This window comes from Callorhinus ursinus, unplaced genomic scaffold (genome assembly GCF_003265705.2).
Source record: "Callorhinus ursinus isolate GAN/ISIS: 27379988/994484 unplaced genomic scaffold, GSC_fseal_2.0 scaffold89, whole genome shotgun sequence".
NCBI lineage: Eukaryota > Metazoa > Chordata > Mammalia > Carnivora > Otariidae > Callorhinus > Callorhinus ursinus.
In genome coordinates this window covers 153,543-169,097 of record NW_027397151.1, presented here as the reverse complement: position 1 = coordinate 169,097, position 15,555 = coordinate 153,543, and the positions used below count along the sequence as shown (strand labels likewise).

Genomic DNA, 15,555 nt, shown 5'->3' with positions numbered 1-15,555 from the left:
CAGGTGTTTCTGACTCTTTTGGGGTGGGGCCGTTGGGGTAATGAGTCCTCCCACCTGCTCTGTGCTCCTCACCTGGCCAGACTCTGTCTTTAGTGGACGGTACCCCTTGGAGGTTACAACTTCAAGAAGGCGTGATTAGTTCATGATGCCCTGGAGGTCTGTTACCTTTTCTTCAGCACAAATAGTTTCTCCTTGAAAAACCAACTCCTGCAACTCTATCCTGCCCCCTGCTGCCAGAGGTTCCCTGTGGATCCAGTGTGTGTGGGGGTGCTTTTCCCACCTGGGTCACACCTTTTTTCACCCCATTTAGTCTCAGCAGAGACCCCCTCCCTGCCCCAGCCCTTTTCTCCTTCCTTGAGCAGACCCAAGGGGAGTTCTGATGGAAGATGAACAGAACAGCCTCCCTTGGTGGCCCTGAGATGTGGACATGCCTCCTGGCTCCGGTGTGGACCCAGTTCTGTTCAGGTTGACCCTACAGGCGGATGACCCTCTCAGAAAGAGGGGCTTCGGAGGGGGCAGTGAGGGCGAGCTCGGGTTGCACCGGCACATAGGCCAATGTGCAGTTTCATACAAGTTTTAGTGATGGGCACTTTGCTGTTAAAATAAGCATTTAGCGGCGCCTGGGTGGCTCAGTCGTTAAGCATCTGCCTTCGGCTCAGGTCGTGATCCCAGGGTCCTGGGATCGAACCCCACATCCGGCTCCCTGCTTAGCGGGAAGTCTGCGTCTCCCTCTGCCACTCTCCCTGCTTGTGTTCCCTCTCTCGCTGTGTCTCTCTCTGTCAAATAAATAAAATCTTAAAAAAACAACAACCAAGTATTTCGCATCAAGGGAAAGTTTGGGAGTGATGGGCCTACAGCGGCAGGTACATGAAGTGTACTCAGGAGATTGTGTGATTTTGGCGGCGGCGGAGGGGGCTCAAGCGTGGGTCCTGGAGGATGCGGAGCGTCCTGCCGCGTGGGCTGCGCATCCAGGGCCGACCCCACAGTGAGCACCTGTGCCGAGATGGGTCGTGAGGGGTCAGATGCGCCGCTCCCGGCAGGGATGAGGAGCCTGCGAGTAGCTCCAGTAGCTCGCAGGCCGCCGGAAGCGGGGTCACAACCCTAGCTCTGCAGGACCGTGCCTGGCTCTTGCCAGCCGCGCACCTCCACCCCCACCACTTCTCGGACCAGTTTCCTCCCGCCTCCTCATCCACCCCGCCTCGGCCCCGCCCCACCTTCGCCCTCCCCTCTACTCCCACCAACTCCTGGGTTTGGTCAAGTGTCCCAGCTTCTCTCAGCCCCTGCAAAAGGGACGGCTAACCCTTCCTTGCGGGTTTGTGGGGGAAGGCCCAGGTTGTGGAGAGGGCCGGGGCCGGGGGTGGGGTCAGCGGCCGGGTTGCACTGCTGGGGATGCGGAGGGCTCTCCTGCCGCTTTGGACTTTGCCCACCAGGGGCGCTGTGACCGCGGGAGCTCCGCGGTCCGCACCGGCTGGGGGATTTGGACCCCGGAGGGGAGCTCCGGGCTCTCCCTGGGTCGAGGAGTCCAGAGGTTCGGGACGCTCTCTCCTCTCGCCCCAGCCCATCTCAGGAAGTCACAGTGGTGGGTGTGGAGACAACCAGCGTTGGGGTGGGGGGCGGGTGTTGGCCTTTTCCTGGGGCCCCGCCGCTCGCTTGGGCAGGATATTGGTGAGGATTCACCTCTCTCCTCGTCTCGGCTGGCCCGTGGTTCCCGGTCCTTGGGGTCTCACCCTTGCAAGAGGACCCTCCCTCCCATCGGAGGTGGGGATGGGGCGGGGTTATGTGCGCCGCTTGGCTGATCCAGATCTGCCTGGGTCCCCACCATGGTGTTCCCGGTGTTGCTGGGGCCAGGGGCAAACGGGGGCAAGGTCTCTTATTCTCGCGCCCCTCCCCTTCCCTCCTCTCGCCTCGACTCCTGTTCCCTGTTCTGCTTCTCAGGCAGCTGCTCTTTGTTGCTTCTGCGCCCTGTTCACTCACTCATTTGCACCTCACACTTGCCTGCACCTCAGGTGGGTGTTGAGAGTCTCAGCTCCTCTCCTCAGGGAGCTTGCAGGGGCAGGGCCGGTGCGGAGGTGGTAATTAGGGCTGCTACTGGTAGAGGAATGACCACACCGCAAGGAGGAAACAGGACCCAGAATCTTCCAGGGAGAAATGTGGGTGTTAGTGATGGTTTTAAAAAGGTCCACAGCCCCTGCGTGTGGGCTGGGTTTAGTGACTTGCTTCTAATGGATGGAATGTGGCCAATGGCTTCCAAGATGGTCTTACATGGTGTGGAGGCCTCCTCTTCCTTCTCCCTCTCCACCTGCTCGCCCTGTGGGGCCAGCCGCCCCGTGGGGAGGACGCCCAAGCAGCCCTGGGGAGAGTCCACCTGGCGAGGACCTGAGGCCTCCTGCCACGGGCCACATGAAGGGGCCTCCTTGGAAGCAGCACCTGCGGCCCTGGTCCAGCCTTCCGGTGACCAGAGCCTCAGCCAACAGCTTGACTGTCACCTCAGCAGAGTCCCTGAGCCAGAACCACTCCAAAACTGCTCCCAAATTCTTGACCCACAGGAGCTATGAAATAATAAATGTTTTCAGCCATTAGGTTTTGGGGAAATTTGTTATACAGCAATGGATTACAGTGTTGTCAGGGAAAAGAACAGGGCAGAGGTGGTATTTGAATTGTTTCAGGCCGAGAGAGAAGAGCGGAGAGGGCTGTGGGTCTGGGCTCCAAGAACCCATGTGACTGGGGAAGCTACAGTATATGGAGGTGGCAGCCATGCACTGTGGGGTGACCTTACGGGCCGGTGAATGGTGGGTGTTGCACGTCAGGTGGACACACTGCGCCATGAGGACTACAACCAGTCCGGGCCCCTGTGAGGGTATTGGGAGGTGCCAGTGACTCAGAATGGCACAGCTAGAGCACCAGGCATAGACCCAGCTGGGAGCCACGGGGCCAAGGGTGGGGAGCCTGGCTGAGGCCCACCAGGGCAGTCATCAGGGACTTGATGCCCCTCTTCCCCCCTCCTGGCAGAAAATGGTCTCTGAGCAGCCGGCACCTCAGTGTCCTCACCCTGCCCCCCCGAGGTTCAGCATGGAGCTCCTGCTGGATGAATCTAGGCCCCAGCCCATACCTCACGGAGAAAGGGGTCCAGATACCAGCCCATCCAAGTAACAGATGCCCTCTCTAGAGGGTGGGTGTGCAGAGGCCCTGGCAGAAGCACCCTGGGCCCTATGGCAGGATATGAGGGGGCCACAGGTGGCATGGAGGGCACAAAAGGGGCGTGGGCCACAGCATGGGGGGGTCAAGAGAGGGCACACAGACGGCACAGGCCTCCTGGTGAAATGCCACCCAAGTTTCAAGCGATGAGAGTGCATTCCATGGCCTTATTTGAGGACTGAGTCTGTGGCTTTTGCAGTAACACTTGGCTTTCCTGCCCCAGGTGTTCACACTTTTATCATCTGTTAATACTGTCTTGGGAGGAGCCAGCCTGATGTTCCTGGTTGTGGAATGCAGTGGTGGCCCTGGGCTGAGATCACAGTTCGGGTTTCTTTCCCTCCAGATTACGGTTGTCAGGGAGGACGGGGAAGGAGCATCCAGGGAGATTGTCCGTCTGTCTGTCTTTCAGCAGGTGAGTAGAGTCAGGATGTCTGTTGTGCCAAGAACTTTGGCCTGGGTCAGATCAGCAGGGTGGGGCCAGGGCCTGTATCCCTGCAGCTCCTCACCCAGGGGCTGTCCAGGAGGCAGCCATGGGAAGTGACAGGCTCATGGTCATCCCTGCAGGTGTGGTGGCCAACCTTCATGGGTCTTTCTCTCTCTTTGTGGAGAAGATAGTGATGGCATGGGAACAAGTGGGCCATTCCTCCGAAGGGACAGCGCTTTTCCTAACAGACACACTGGGGGTCTGGCGGGTGGTGCTCAGGCCCCTGGGCACTGGAATGTGCTCCGGAAGCTGTTTCGGAAGCTCTCATCCAGGAAGGCATAGAGGAAGGGGTTGAGACAGGAGCTGGTGTAGCTGAGGCTGGTGATGACGTAGGAGATGCTGATGACCAGTGGCGTCTGGGGCAGGTCTGTGGTCAGGGCCACGATGGAGGCCAGGTGGAAGGGCATCCAGCAGAGCAGGCCCACGGCCAGCACAGCCAGGACCAGAGTGGTCACCTTCCGCTTGGCCTTGCCCAGAGCTTTGGCTCTGGAGTGGAGTTGCAGGGCCCACAGCCGACGTAGCAGGTCCACATAGAGCACACAGAGGGTGCACATGGGCACCACAAAGCCCAGGACCAGCATGTAGATGCGGCTGGCCTTGAACCAGGCCCTCTCAGGCTGTGGGAAGCTCAGCCCGCAACTCGTGACCTGCAGCTCATTGCTGTAGACACCGGCAAAGGCGAAGAAGGGCAGCACCATGGTGGTGACACCGATCCAGACACACAGCCTGGTGATCTTTGCCCCCCGGAGGGTGCGCCGGGGCACATGGCGGGATTGTGTGGTGGCCAGCACCACCAGGTAGCGGTCCACACTCATGGTGGCCAAGAAGTAGATGCTGGAGAAGATGTTGTAGTGGTCGATGGCCAGCACCAGTTTGCAGAGCAGCTCCCCGAAGGGCCAGCGCTGCAGCAGGTGCTCCATGATGTTGACAGGCAGCACCAGCGTGAAGAGACCGTCGGCAATGGCCAGGTTCAGGATGAACACGTTGGTCACTGTTTTCATTTTGGGCACCCTCAGGATCACATAGATGACGGCCGTGTTGCCTGTCAGCCCTACGGCACAGATCACGGAGTACACTGCTGGCAGGAACACATAGAGGGCTGGCAGGGGCTCACGGAGGGTGATGTTGTGCCTGGTGCCATTGTCCCAAGTGTGGTTGGTGCCCATTGCAGCCTGGAAGGGGGAGCCTCTGCTTTCAAGGGGATCCAGCCCAGCAGCCTGCATCCTGAGGTGGGACCCAGGGCTGGTGGGAGGTGCCTTGGAGTGGGGAGTCTGGGTAGGGGCCTCCTTGGGCTGGATTCTGAGAAAGAGACAAAGAGAAATTTGGGATCTGACTCTTAGCTTAGAACGGCAGTGGCCTCAAGTTCTCTGGCAGAGGCTGTGGCCATTTTGCCAGGGTTGAGGATGCACGGGGTCTCTCTCCATCCTCCCCTGTCCTGCCCCTGTGCGCAATTTACCTGGGATCAAGGCAGTGCCTTTGCAAACACACCTCCCAGGCTCACCCCTGCCCTCTTCAAATCCAGGGGTCCTGAAGCCAGAGTCCGCCCAGTCATACCCTCTTCAGGGCCACCTGCTCTTCACCCCACTGACCTGTCTGACGACACGTGGCCCCAAGTTGGTGGCCTCGGTGGGCGTGTGCAGGAGGCCAGTGCAGGCTGTGGCAGGGGTGGAGGAGGGAGGTGAGGCCCACTGACAGGCTCTCACCGGGGTCCTGCTCTTGACTGTCTTGGGGGCGCTTTTAGGACCTGCCTGGTCAGCAGCCTCAGCGGGAGCTGGCTTCCTGGCAAGGTCTCCAGCCCGGTGACAGCGCTAACGAGCCCTGGAGGAGGGAGGCGGGTCCTACTGGTTGAGGCGGAGCTCCGGGAACAGTGGGGGCAGAAGCTGCGGTAGCGCCTGTCGTCATCCCCAGGGTCGTTGCAGTGCTCACTCGCTTGGGTGGATTCTCCAGTGGGTGGCCCTCGTGTGTGTGTGTGTGTGTGTGTGTGTGCACGCACACATGTGCCTGTGTGGGAGGGCATGCAGTGCAGGGGCCTCTGGCGGGCCCAGGTCTGTTGGGGGGGGCATGTCTGTGTGGTCCACTGAGCACATCTGTACTTTTGTCTGTGGGTCTCTGTGGACCTGGGCACCCTTATCTGTGTGTGAGGGGGCCTTGGCGGGTCTTGTGCCAGACCCTATGTGTGTGCATGTGTGCGTGCATGCACCTGTGTCTGTCTGCATGTGGTTTCTGTGGTAAACTCTGTACCTCTGTCTGGCGGGCTCTGTATAGGTCCCAGCTGCATGTAGTGATCTAGGGGGTCTGGATGTCTTTGTGTAGAAGCAGAATTTGTTGCCCACAGAAAACCCAACTTCTCTCTCTCTCTCTCTCTCTCTCTCTTTTTTTTTTTTGCTGAGAGAAGAACACGTACGTGTGCAAAAACTACACACAAGGTGGAAGTCTGCGGAGAGAAGGTGATTGGCTCTTGTCCAGCTCCTGGTCCCTCCGTGAGCTGCCCACTGCCACTATCCACTCTCAAAGACTTGTTCGATCCTAATACCCAGACTGCTGCTCAGCACCATCTCTGGCTGGTTCCTCAGCATGACTTCTGTGTTGAGGCTCTGTGTGTTTCCAGTCTGGGGAGACATGGCTGCCTACAGCCGGCAGGGTGTCCCCCACCCTCCCCACCTGCCTGCTTCCCTCACCAGAGTTGCCATTCCTGTGTCCCCATGGCCTGAGTCAGGACAGGAGCCTGGGCAGTTGCCCAAGCACCCTGAAGCCACCAGGTCTGAGGCCATGTCTGGGGGCACCAGCCTCCCCTCCCGTGGGCCCAGAGGTGGTCACAGCAAGGTGTGGGGGGCCTGTCAGCCTCAGCCAGGGGCTCCAGCCGTCCCTCCAGGGCTAAGCCTCCACCCGGCAGGGGACCCTCAAGGTAAGAACCACTCCACACCCTGGCAGCTCCAAGGATCCTGGCCTCCAAATGGGCCTTCACTCATCTTCACGCAGGAACATGCCGGCATTTGTCTCCGCTGTGTGTAGGGCACCGTAGCTAGAACTTACTTTGGAACAATTCACTGTCCCACATGAACACCCTCAGATTTCATATATTTTTTTTAAAAAGACGTATTTATTTATTTGAGAGCGAGAGCAAGAGCGAGCGAGCGGGGTGTGGGTGGAGGCAGTCTTTTACGCAGACTCCACGCTGAGTGTGGGGCCTTCGCAGGGCTTGATCTCACAACCCCGATCTCACGACCCTGAGATCATGACCTGAGCTGAAACCAAGAGTTGGACACTCAACCGACTGTGCCACCTGGGGCCCCAGATTTCATAGAGTTGAACGAGGAGATCTCTTTGAGACGTCGGGAGCCAGCCTGGGCCTGGATCCCCTGGCTGGGAGGGTGCGGCTCTTTGGCCCCGGCAGGGCAGGCTCTGGAGCATGGGTGTGCTCGAGGCTGAGAGCCAGCAAGGCCAGGGGCTGGAAGTCAGGAGGTGTGAGGAGAAGCCATGTGGGGGGCTCCTTCCTACAGTCTGGGGCTGGACTTCGTGATTTGGGGGTACTTGTGTGTGTGGGGGGGTGTGGTGCTGGGTTAGCTCACAGTTCCTGAACACCGGAGACAGGATGGAGAGAAGTCTGGGCCTCGTGTCTGGAAGGCCCCATTCCCCTGGCCGTGCAGCCTATGGTGGGCTGTGCCGAGTGGCAGACCACTCTGGGCCTGGATGTGGGCCTTCCCTGGGAGAGGTGCTGGGGGTCCCCATCCCCTGCTCACCTTAGGAGGGGCCCAGGGCTCTGTCTGCCCTCTGGCCAGCATGTAGCTGATTGGTGTCCTGTCTTGTCCTGAGCACGAGTCCTGGGGTGGGGGTTCTTCACGGTGAGGCCTGCCCTTGATGGGGCCCTTGTAACCCTCTTGCTTGGCCCCCTTGCAGCAAGACACCAAATACCACCCCAAACTTTCTCTGGAGCTGGTAATTCTAGGCAGGTCTTTTCTCAAGCCCTCGGGAAGGGAGCAGCCCAGTATCAGAAGTACGAGAACTCTCCTGGGCTTCCCCTATGCTTCTGGCTCCCTCTGAAGCAAACCTGAGTCTGGGTTTCACCCCACCAGTGTCTGGCTGGGTCTGGGACTCTGAACCCCTCCCAGGCCTGCTCTCTGCTCTCCTGAGTCTGTCCTGGGGGCCGGCCTGGCTTTCCACTCAGCCTATCACACCTGAAGTGGGATGGGGGTGGAAGATGGGGGGGTGGGGTCCCACGGTCAGCAGGGGCTGGGGGAAAATGGAGGCACCGGCTGTGGGTGCTCAGGACCCCAGGGAGCCAGCTCCAGCCTTGTAGGTGCAGTGACGCCCAGATGCCTCTTCCCAGCCTCAGAAGCACCTCATCCAAGGCCCCACTGCAACACCATGGCCCAAGGGCCGCATGCCCCAGCCCTTACTCCCCCAGCCCTTCGTTCTGCCCTGTGGGTTGGGCATCGCATGGGTGTCATTTTGTGGAAATGGTTTCCATTTTCAGAACCGAGTCAGGCGAGGCCTGTGGAGAGGAGCCGTGGAGGAGGGAGCCGTGGAAGGGGGTGTATGTGATGTTATGTGTTGGTGAGCATGGATTTGTGCATTGCTATGTGCAGCTATTCACATGTTGGGAGGGAGCAGATCCAAAGAGCCCAGGGGAGCTCTAACTCCACCAGTGTTGTGGGGAGTGAGTGTCAGGACCCTGAGACAGTGCAGAAACGAGCAAGCTCAGTCGTGACACTTTTTATTTATTTTTTAAAGATTTTATTTATTTATTTGAGAGGCAGAGCTGGAGCGGAGGAGAGGGTTAGGGGAGAGGCAGAGGCGAGGGGGAGGGGCAAGCAGACGCCTTGCTGAGTGTGGGGCTCGCCAGGTGCCCTCTTTGTGATAGCTTTATTCTCACTGTTGTTTCCGTTGGGTGCGGCAGTCACCTTCCACCCGTCCCTGACTAAACCGGGCGACGTGGGTCTTCACACACACACACACACACACACACACTGCTACAGGCCTCTGCAGACACATGGAGACATACAGACTTCCGTGCACACACACGCACCCACACGGGGCTTACCTGTGCACCATCTCAGCTCCTTGCAGGCAGGTCTGGTGGGTGGGGGCGGGGGCTTTGCCCTGCAGGCTAGAGTCCAGGCCTGTCTGCTCTCCTGCTGTCCCCCTCACTGGCTCACCAGGAACAGGGACAGCCTGTGGCTTGCAGCCCTGCAGGTTAAGTGCTCCTCAGAGTGCCTGGGCCTCAGCCATCTCTCAGCAGGTAACTGAGAAGCTTAGTTCACTGGAAAAAGACAAATGATTCAGGGCCCATTTCCCTATGATGGGAACCAGGTTCTCCCACTTCTCCAGGGAAGCAGAGAGAGCTCTGTATTTATTAAACAGAGGGGAGCTCCTCCCCTTCGGGACTCCCTCCCTGCCACTGGGCGCCCAGCTGCCTCCCCCTCCCCCAACAGTGGGCACTGAGCTGTGCCCAGCGGGATGTCATGGCTTGGGGGTTCCTGTGCCAGGCTGAGAGGGAGGCCTCCAGCTCAGGGAAGGTGGGAAAGTCCTCGGGGCAGCCAGACTGAGGCCCTACAAGGGCTTTTGCTCAGTCAACTCTCGAATACCCCAACCCTAGCCTCAAGAGTCAGTGTCTGCTCCACAAAAGAATACAGCAGTGAACAAAGAAGAAAAACCTCCTGCTCTCATAGGGCCGACCCTGTAGTGGGGAAGCATCAGTACAGCGTAAAGCTGTGGTCCAGGACAAGGCACGCTAGGGGGAAGCAAAGCAGAGAGGCCTTGCAAGTGTGTGTGTGGAGGACAGAGGGCCACGGGGGAGGGAGGGAGGGGCCTTCGGGAAGGGAGGAGCCGGGGGCTTTGTCTGCCCTACTGGGGGTACCGGCTCTTGTCTGTGTGGACGTTTTGAGGAGGGGAGGGTGGTCCCGCCAGGTCCTCAGGTGGAGAGGGTCTGTGAGGTGAGGGGTGGAGGAGGCTGGGGGAGGGTCCTTTACAGGAACCCTGTCTTGGGGGTGTGTAGGGCAGTCTGATCAGAGGACAGGGTAACATCCAGAGTCCATCCAGCTGTGGGCAGCACCAACCCCACCTGAGGTCTTTGGGAAGCAGGGTTTGGGGCAGCCTAGGCCGCGGCTTGAGGCTGGTTGCTCACAGCCTGCCCGGGCCTGGCACCTGCCCTGCCCACACGCGGCCCCGCTGCCCCCAACACAAGCTGAGAAACACCCAAGCAGGAAGGAGGCCTGATGGCTTCCCAAGGCAGCCCAGGCCCTTCTCAGCCGGGGAGGGTCACTGAGGTCCATCACCAGAGAGCTTACTGCTTCCTGTCCCCCAGAAACTCAGATCAGGAGGGATGGGGGGGACTCAAGTAGAGATGGAGCAGCGGATGTGGGTGGCTTCCTGGTGGCAGCTTCCCCTCCTTCCTGAGACAGGCCCTGCTGGGTAGGACCCGGGGGCCTGTCCCACGTTTGGGGGTGGCCTCCTGGGTGGTGGTGCACCTGGTGAGAGGGGTGGAGGGGTGTCTCGTCCCGTCCTCCAGCAGAGTTCCTGTGGTCACTCTGAGATCGTGGGCAGGGCAGAGAGGGAGGGCACAAGCGCCGATGTGTCCCAAGTGGGAGGGGTCACAGGCCTATCTGTGTATGTAAATATGCATGTTGGGGGTGGGAGAGTGTGCATGTATCTTGACACCCTCCACCCGGGCCTGGAGTGGCCCAGCACCCTGGGCCAGAGATGGACCCAGGAACGAGCCATCCATCCTCAGGTTTATGCCAAAGCTCGGTGGGTGGGCAAGGTTGAGTCAGGCTCACATCAGCTCCCACAGAGCCATGATTCAGACCCGAAGGCCAGGCCGAGGGAAGACTCTAGAGGGGGACAGTCCTTGGGCCTCCATGTGGGGCTCATGCCACACAGCTCAGCTTGGTTCTGGTCCCAGGGAGTGTGGGCAGCTGGCCTTTTCCACAGGTGGAGCCGGGTGTAGGATGCTCCACAGGCCAGACCTGTTGACCTTGGACCAGGCTCTCTGTCTATGAGCAGATGATGCAGGGGTGGGACGGTTGGAGGAGCAAGGCCAGGGTGAAGTGGGCCTGCCGTCTCCTGGAGCCTCCCCAACTCCCGGGCAGGGAGGACGTGACTGAGCTGGCAGCTAGTAGGGCCAGAGTGATGGGTCCTGCTGGGCAAGGTTGCTCATCCCCTTACCCTACCCACATGCCTGGCACCAACCCCAAGCTCAGAGGATGGAGCCTGGCCTGAGCCTGCTGCAGAAGCTTTGCTGACCCTGGGGCCCTGTACCAAGCATACCACACACACCTTCCCACAGTACACAGATCTCAACACACCTGTCTCCCTCCGCCCCCCCCCGCCACATTCCCACAAACTCCTGGTCAATTCCAGGCCCGCCTGCTGTCTTTAGATCCAGATGGTGGGATGGGGCTGTCTGAGATGGTCACTGAGGCTGGGCACCAGCGAGGGGCCTTCTCTGGCTGAAGGAGCATCAGTGGTGGGGCAAGGTGGCCAGGGCAGGTATGGGGCCCCCAGGTCACATGCTTGGTGCCCACATTCTCGCTGCACGGGTGAACACACGTGTGCATCCTGCCCTGTGTTCACAGCATCTTGCTCACCCTTGCTCATGTGCAGTCACCTGGAGACACTTCTGTGCCCCACGTTGGGTCTGCACGTGGCAGCGGTACATGTCCCTGCTCCTGAGTCTCTGTGCGTCTGGGGGAACATTCCCCAGGGGCTCTACCCCCACTCTCGCCTTCTCTTCAGCCTCTGTGGCCAGTGACCATGGTCCTGCTGTGGAGGAAACCAGCAGGCCAGGTGTCTGCAAGGCTCTGATGCAGGGGGGTAGTTTGGATGCTGGAGGGGGGTTTGAGGAGGGGCTGTGCCTGGGTCTGGGGGAAGCAGTCCAGAGGCAGGGGGAGTGTGGGGAAGGAGGCAGGGCTCAGCTGGGGGGCGTTGGAGCTGGCTCCGGCCTCTCCCTCCAAATCCTTGTCCTCTGTGCAGGACCTGGTGTTTTGGTCCACAAGTCGGTGTTGGCTGCTGAAGGAAGGGGGCCTCCAGGAGTGGAGGGAGGCACCTCAGCCTGGTGACTCCATCCATGGCTCTGCCCCACACTGGGCCTCCTGCTGATGGGACTGCCCTGGACTCCACTCACCCTTTGGCTCACTGGTACCTCTGCTGGTTCGAATAACAGACATTGACATTGGCCTATGCATGCACTAGGTCCTAGACTTAGTAGTGGGAGCCGGATTAGGCTGTGACCTAGGTGGGTTGGGCTAGTGCCTCTGTCCAGGGCTTATGGGAGGGGCCTTTTGCTACTGCCCTGGCAGTGGTCAGGAGAATGGGCCGAGGCGGGGAACCCCCAGACCCAGCTGAAGATGGAGCAGAGCCAGGCCAGCCTGGGGATGGGGGATGGAGGAGATGAGGGGACCAGGGGCCCAGTGTCATAGCAAAAGCTCCAGGTCTATCTTCAGGGTGGCCTCCTGCCCTGATCAGGGTTCCCTTCTTGTACGAGAGTCCCTCCAAGTGCTTCACTGGGGCTCTTTCTCTGTCTTGTCCCTGGACCTGTGTCTTCAGGGCTGTGTCTAGAGCCCAGGCCTGGGTGTCCTTCCTTACCTGGCTTCTTCTTGAAGCTCCAGGAGCTGCCAGGTCTCGGAGGATGCTGTGTGCCCCACACCTGCCCTGGGTGAGTCAGCAAGGGCCCAGCTCCTACCCACCTATAGGCTCTCTAGTGGCCACGACAACCCTGTCCAGACAGATCATACCTGGTGTCCACTTTGGGTGTGCTCTCTCAAGAGCCCCATGCCTCCCCACCTGTGACCCTGTGGCCTTCAACATCCCATTTGTGGGAAGGAGGATGACCCGCTGTCCCGGTTTACCTGGGCCTCTCTGGGTTTTAGAACTGGACCTCTGAACTCCAGGAAACCCTTTGGCCCTGGACAGACCATTTATCCGTGGGGCCTGTCAGGGTATTTATGAGAGGGTACTTCCCCTGGAGGGAAGGCTGCCTGGTGTAGCCCATGGGGACCAGGCCTGGGCTCTGCCAGATGACTTTGCGTCCCCCACCTCCACACAGGGCCCAGGCACCTTTCCTAATTCCCTTGACCCGCCTCCTTCTGCTTTATCTGAATGCCCACTGTGGGCCAGGTAACACCACTGGTCTTTTCTTGGCCCACAGTGACCCAGGAGGCAGTTACACCCCTAGCCCACTCTGGAGGTGAAAACAGGAGGCTCTGACGGGGCTTCTCCAGCATGAGCTTGCCATCCTAGTGCGACAGGACATGTTTAACTTCCAAAGGGGCTGCTGCCATCACCATCATCCACAGGAGGGTGTCTGGGGGCTGGCCCTGGTATCAACCAACGGCTGCTCCCTCAGGAACCTGGCAGGTGCCGGAGCAGCTGGAAACTCGGGGTCCCTGCTTCCTTCCCAGGGGTCGAGGAGTGTGGCTGTGAGCCGAGCTCACGCTCTCACTGAGGAGATCCTCAGAGCTGCTGGCTCAGGCCATGGAGGTGGGTCCTGCCGGAGGCCTCTGTCCACACCCCCAGGCAGTTGTCTGGAGTGCAGATCTAGAGCCAGCTGTCCTTGCTGTGTGACCCAGGGTGAGGTGCTCAATCTCTCTGAACCTCCATTTCCTCATTTGTCAAATTGGGATCATAATTTTCCTGCCTTGCAGTGTGGAGGGGATTAGGCCGAGATGGTGCAGGCCAATGACTCTGCTCATTGCCTGTACAAGTTGGGCCCAGTGCTTGTTGGTGCTGGAAGAAGTCTGCATATTCCTACCTGCCCATGCTGCTCTGGAGCTGGTCTGGGGTTTCAGCCTTGGGCTTGGGCAGCTCAGATGAACACTGGGAACCGATGGTGACCTCACATCGACTGTGAGTGGGACAGGAGGCTGCTAAGGGGCCATGAGCTGCAAGATTCAGGGGAACAGGGCTTCCTGGAGGTGGGTGTGGTGGGGGGATCATCAGCTTGTGTAGGGAACTGGGAAACCAGGAGGCTAGCTCCTGGCCCAAAGCATCTTGAAGCCCCCCTCTCCCAAGAGGCCTTCTCAGATTAGTTCTGTCCAACCCCAAGAGGGGCAGCTATTTTCCCCAAGTCTGGGGTCAAGGGCAGGATCCCCTCTATCTCCCAGGCCAAGGGGGTTCTGAGCAGTGCAGTCCAACCCTGACACCCAGTGGCCAGTTGTGAGCACTGCTGCAGAGAAGACAGGCCCGCTGGAACCCGGACAAGCCCTTTAAGAGGTCCGAGGGGTGGGACCCCAGACTTGGTGACAGGACTGCATGTGGTTCATCCAACACATCTGTGAGCTTCTGTGTGGGGGGCATGTTCCTGAAGATTCAGAGACACGTGGGTCTCACCCCTGGGGTTGATCTTTGTCAGGCTAGTGGCTTGTCTTCGATGGGCCAATGTTGATGGGGTCTTGACAGGTTTCTGAGAGAGGCTGTGTCTTAGCTGTTCTTCTAGGGGTGAGTAGCGGTACCTGGGGAGGGTGGAGGAACATGAGAGGGAGCAAACAAGACTGGAGGTGAGGAGGGTGAGGCTGAGGGCAGGTGGGGCTGCAGTGAGAACATTAATGGGTCTCTGTAGGCATTGGGAGCTACAGATAGTTGTGCGTCCACATTTGTGTTTCAGAGCAATCATTCTGGCTGCTGGATGGATGTGAGGGTTGAGGGTGGCAGTAGGTGGCCAGCCTCTGAGACTCCAGGCTGGTGGGGGAGTGGGGCCCTGGCAGACAGGGCCTGGGGGCAGGCTGCCTTGGAGGGGAACTGTGGGTTCCAGCGCCCTTGAAGACAGAAAGGTGGTGACATCTGATGTTGGGAGACCTGGGTTGGAGCCTCAGCTGCCAGCTGACCTAGGGATGGAACAGGTGCAGAGGGGTCCATGGGGAGGGGCTTACCCTGTCTCAACTGCCTGGAGAAGTCTTAGTGAAGTCCCTGCCTGATGCTTCGGTCGGCTTTCTTTCCAGCTGGACAGGGGCAGTGCAGAGCTCTGGCGGCAACACTGGTGGCCAAATCTTACATCTCCAGAGAGCAGAGAAGTGGGTCCAGGGGGATTTTGAGGGTGGGGAGGTGTCTGGGCAGTGGAAGGCTGCCTGGAGCCCGGAGGGACAGTAGATGAGGCAGGGGCCTGGGGGCCTGATCAGGGACTTAGCAGCTTGAAAGCCTCCAGAGGTGTCCAGAGGGGCTTTGGGGACTTGATGTTTCTTTTCTTTTCCCTTTTTAAAGATGACTTCTTTATTTGTTTGAGAGAGGGGAGGGGAGAGTGCATGTGAGAGGGGGAAGGGGCAGAGGGAGAGAGAGAGGATCCTTAGGCAGACCCAGCACTGGGTGCCCAACCAGATGCGGACCTTGACACGGGGCTGATCTCATGACCTGAGCCAAAACCAAGAGTCGGACGCTTAACCGACTGAGCCACCCGGGGTCCCTGGGGACTTGACATTTCTGTGTGATCTGTGTGAAAGTGTCATCCCTACATTGGTGTGGAGCTTCTGTGATGGGCAAGAGAATATGCATGTGTATATGCAGTGTTGTGAGCACGTGTGTAAACTGTGTGTTGTGTGTGCACCTGTGTGGTGTTTATACATAGCATGTCGTGCGTGTGTGTCTGGTGCATACACAGCGTGTGGCGTGTGCACATGTGTGGTGTTTATACATAGCATGTCGTGTGTGTGTGTCTGGTGCATACACTGCACGTAGTACGTGCGTATGTGTGGTACATACACCGTGTGTGGCGTGTGCGCACGTGTGGTGCATACACGGCATGTGGCATGTGTGTATGTGTGGTGCACAGCCTGTGTGTTGTGTGTGCACATATGTGAGGTGTCTGGGAGTTCTCTTTTCTGCTTCTGCTAGTTTCTTCAGTCCTTCTGTACTTGGCAACCAGACTGATTTTTCTAAAATCCAGTAGG

At 59.1% G+C, this 15,555-nt stretch overlaps 1 protein-coding gene across 1 annotated transcript; it reads right to left on the bottom strand.

Annotated features, from left to right (window-relative positions):
- Window positions 1-3,894: 3,894 nt before the first annotated feature.
- NPBWR2 (neuropeptides B and W receptor 2) lies at window positions 3,895-4,902 on the bottom strand. Its single transcript, XM_025865059.1, has one exon. The coding sequence runs from the start codon at window positions 4,900-4,902 to the stop codon at window positions 3,895-3,897; it is 1,008 nt and encodes a 335-aa protein (XP_025720844.1).
- Between the last annotated feature and the right edge of the window lie 10,653 nt (window positions 4,903-15,555).

Coding starts and splice junctions, on each gene's coding strand:
- NPBWR2 (XM_025865059.1), bottom strand. CDS start 4,902: ATGCAGGCTGCTGGGCTGGATCCCCTTGAAAGCAGAGGCTCCCCCTTC.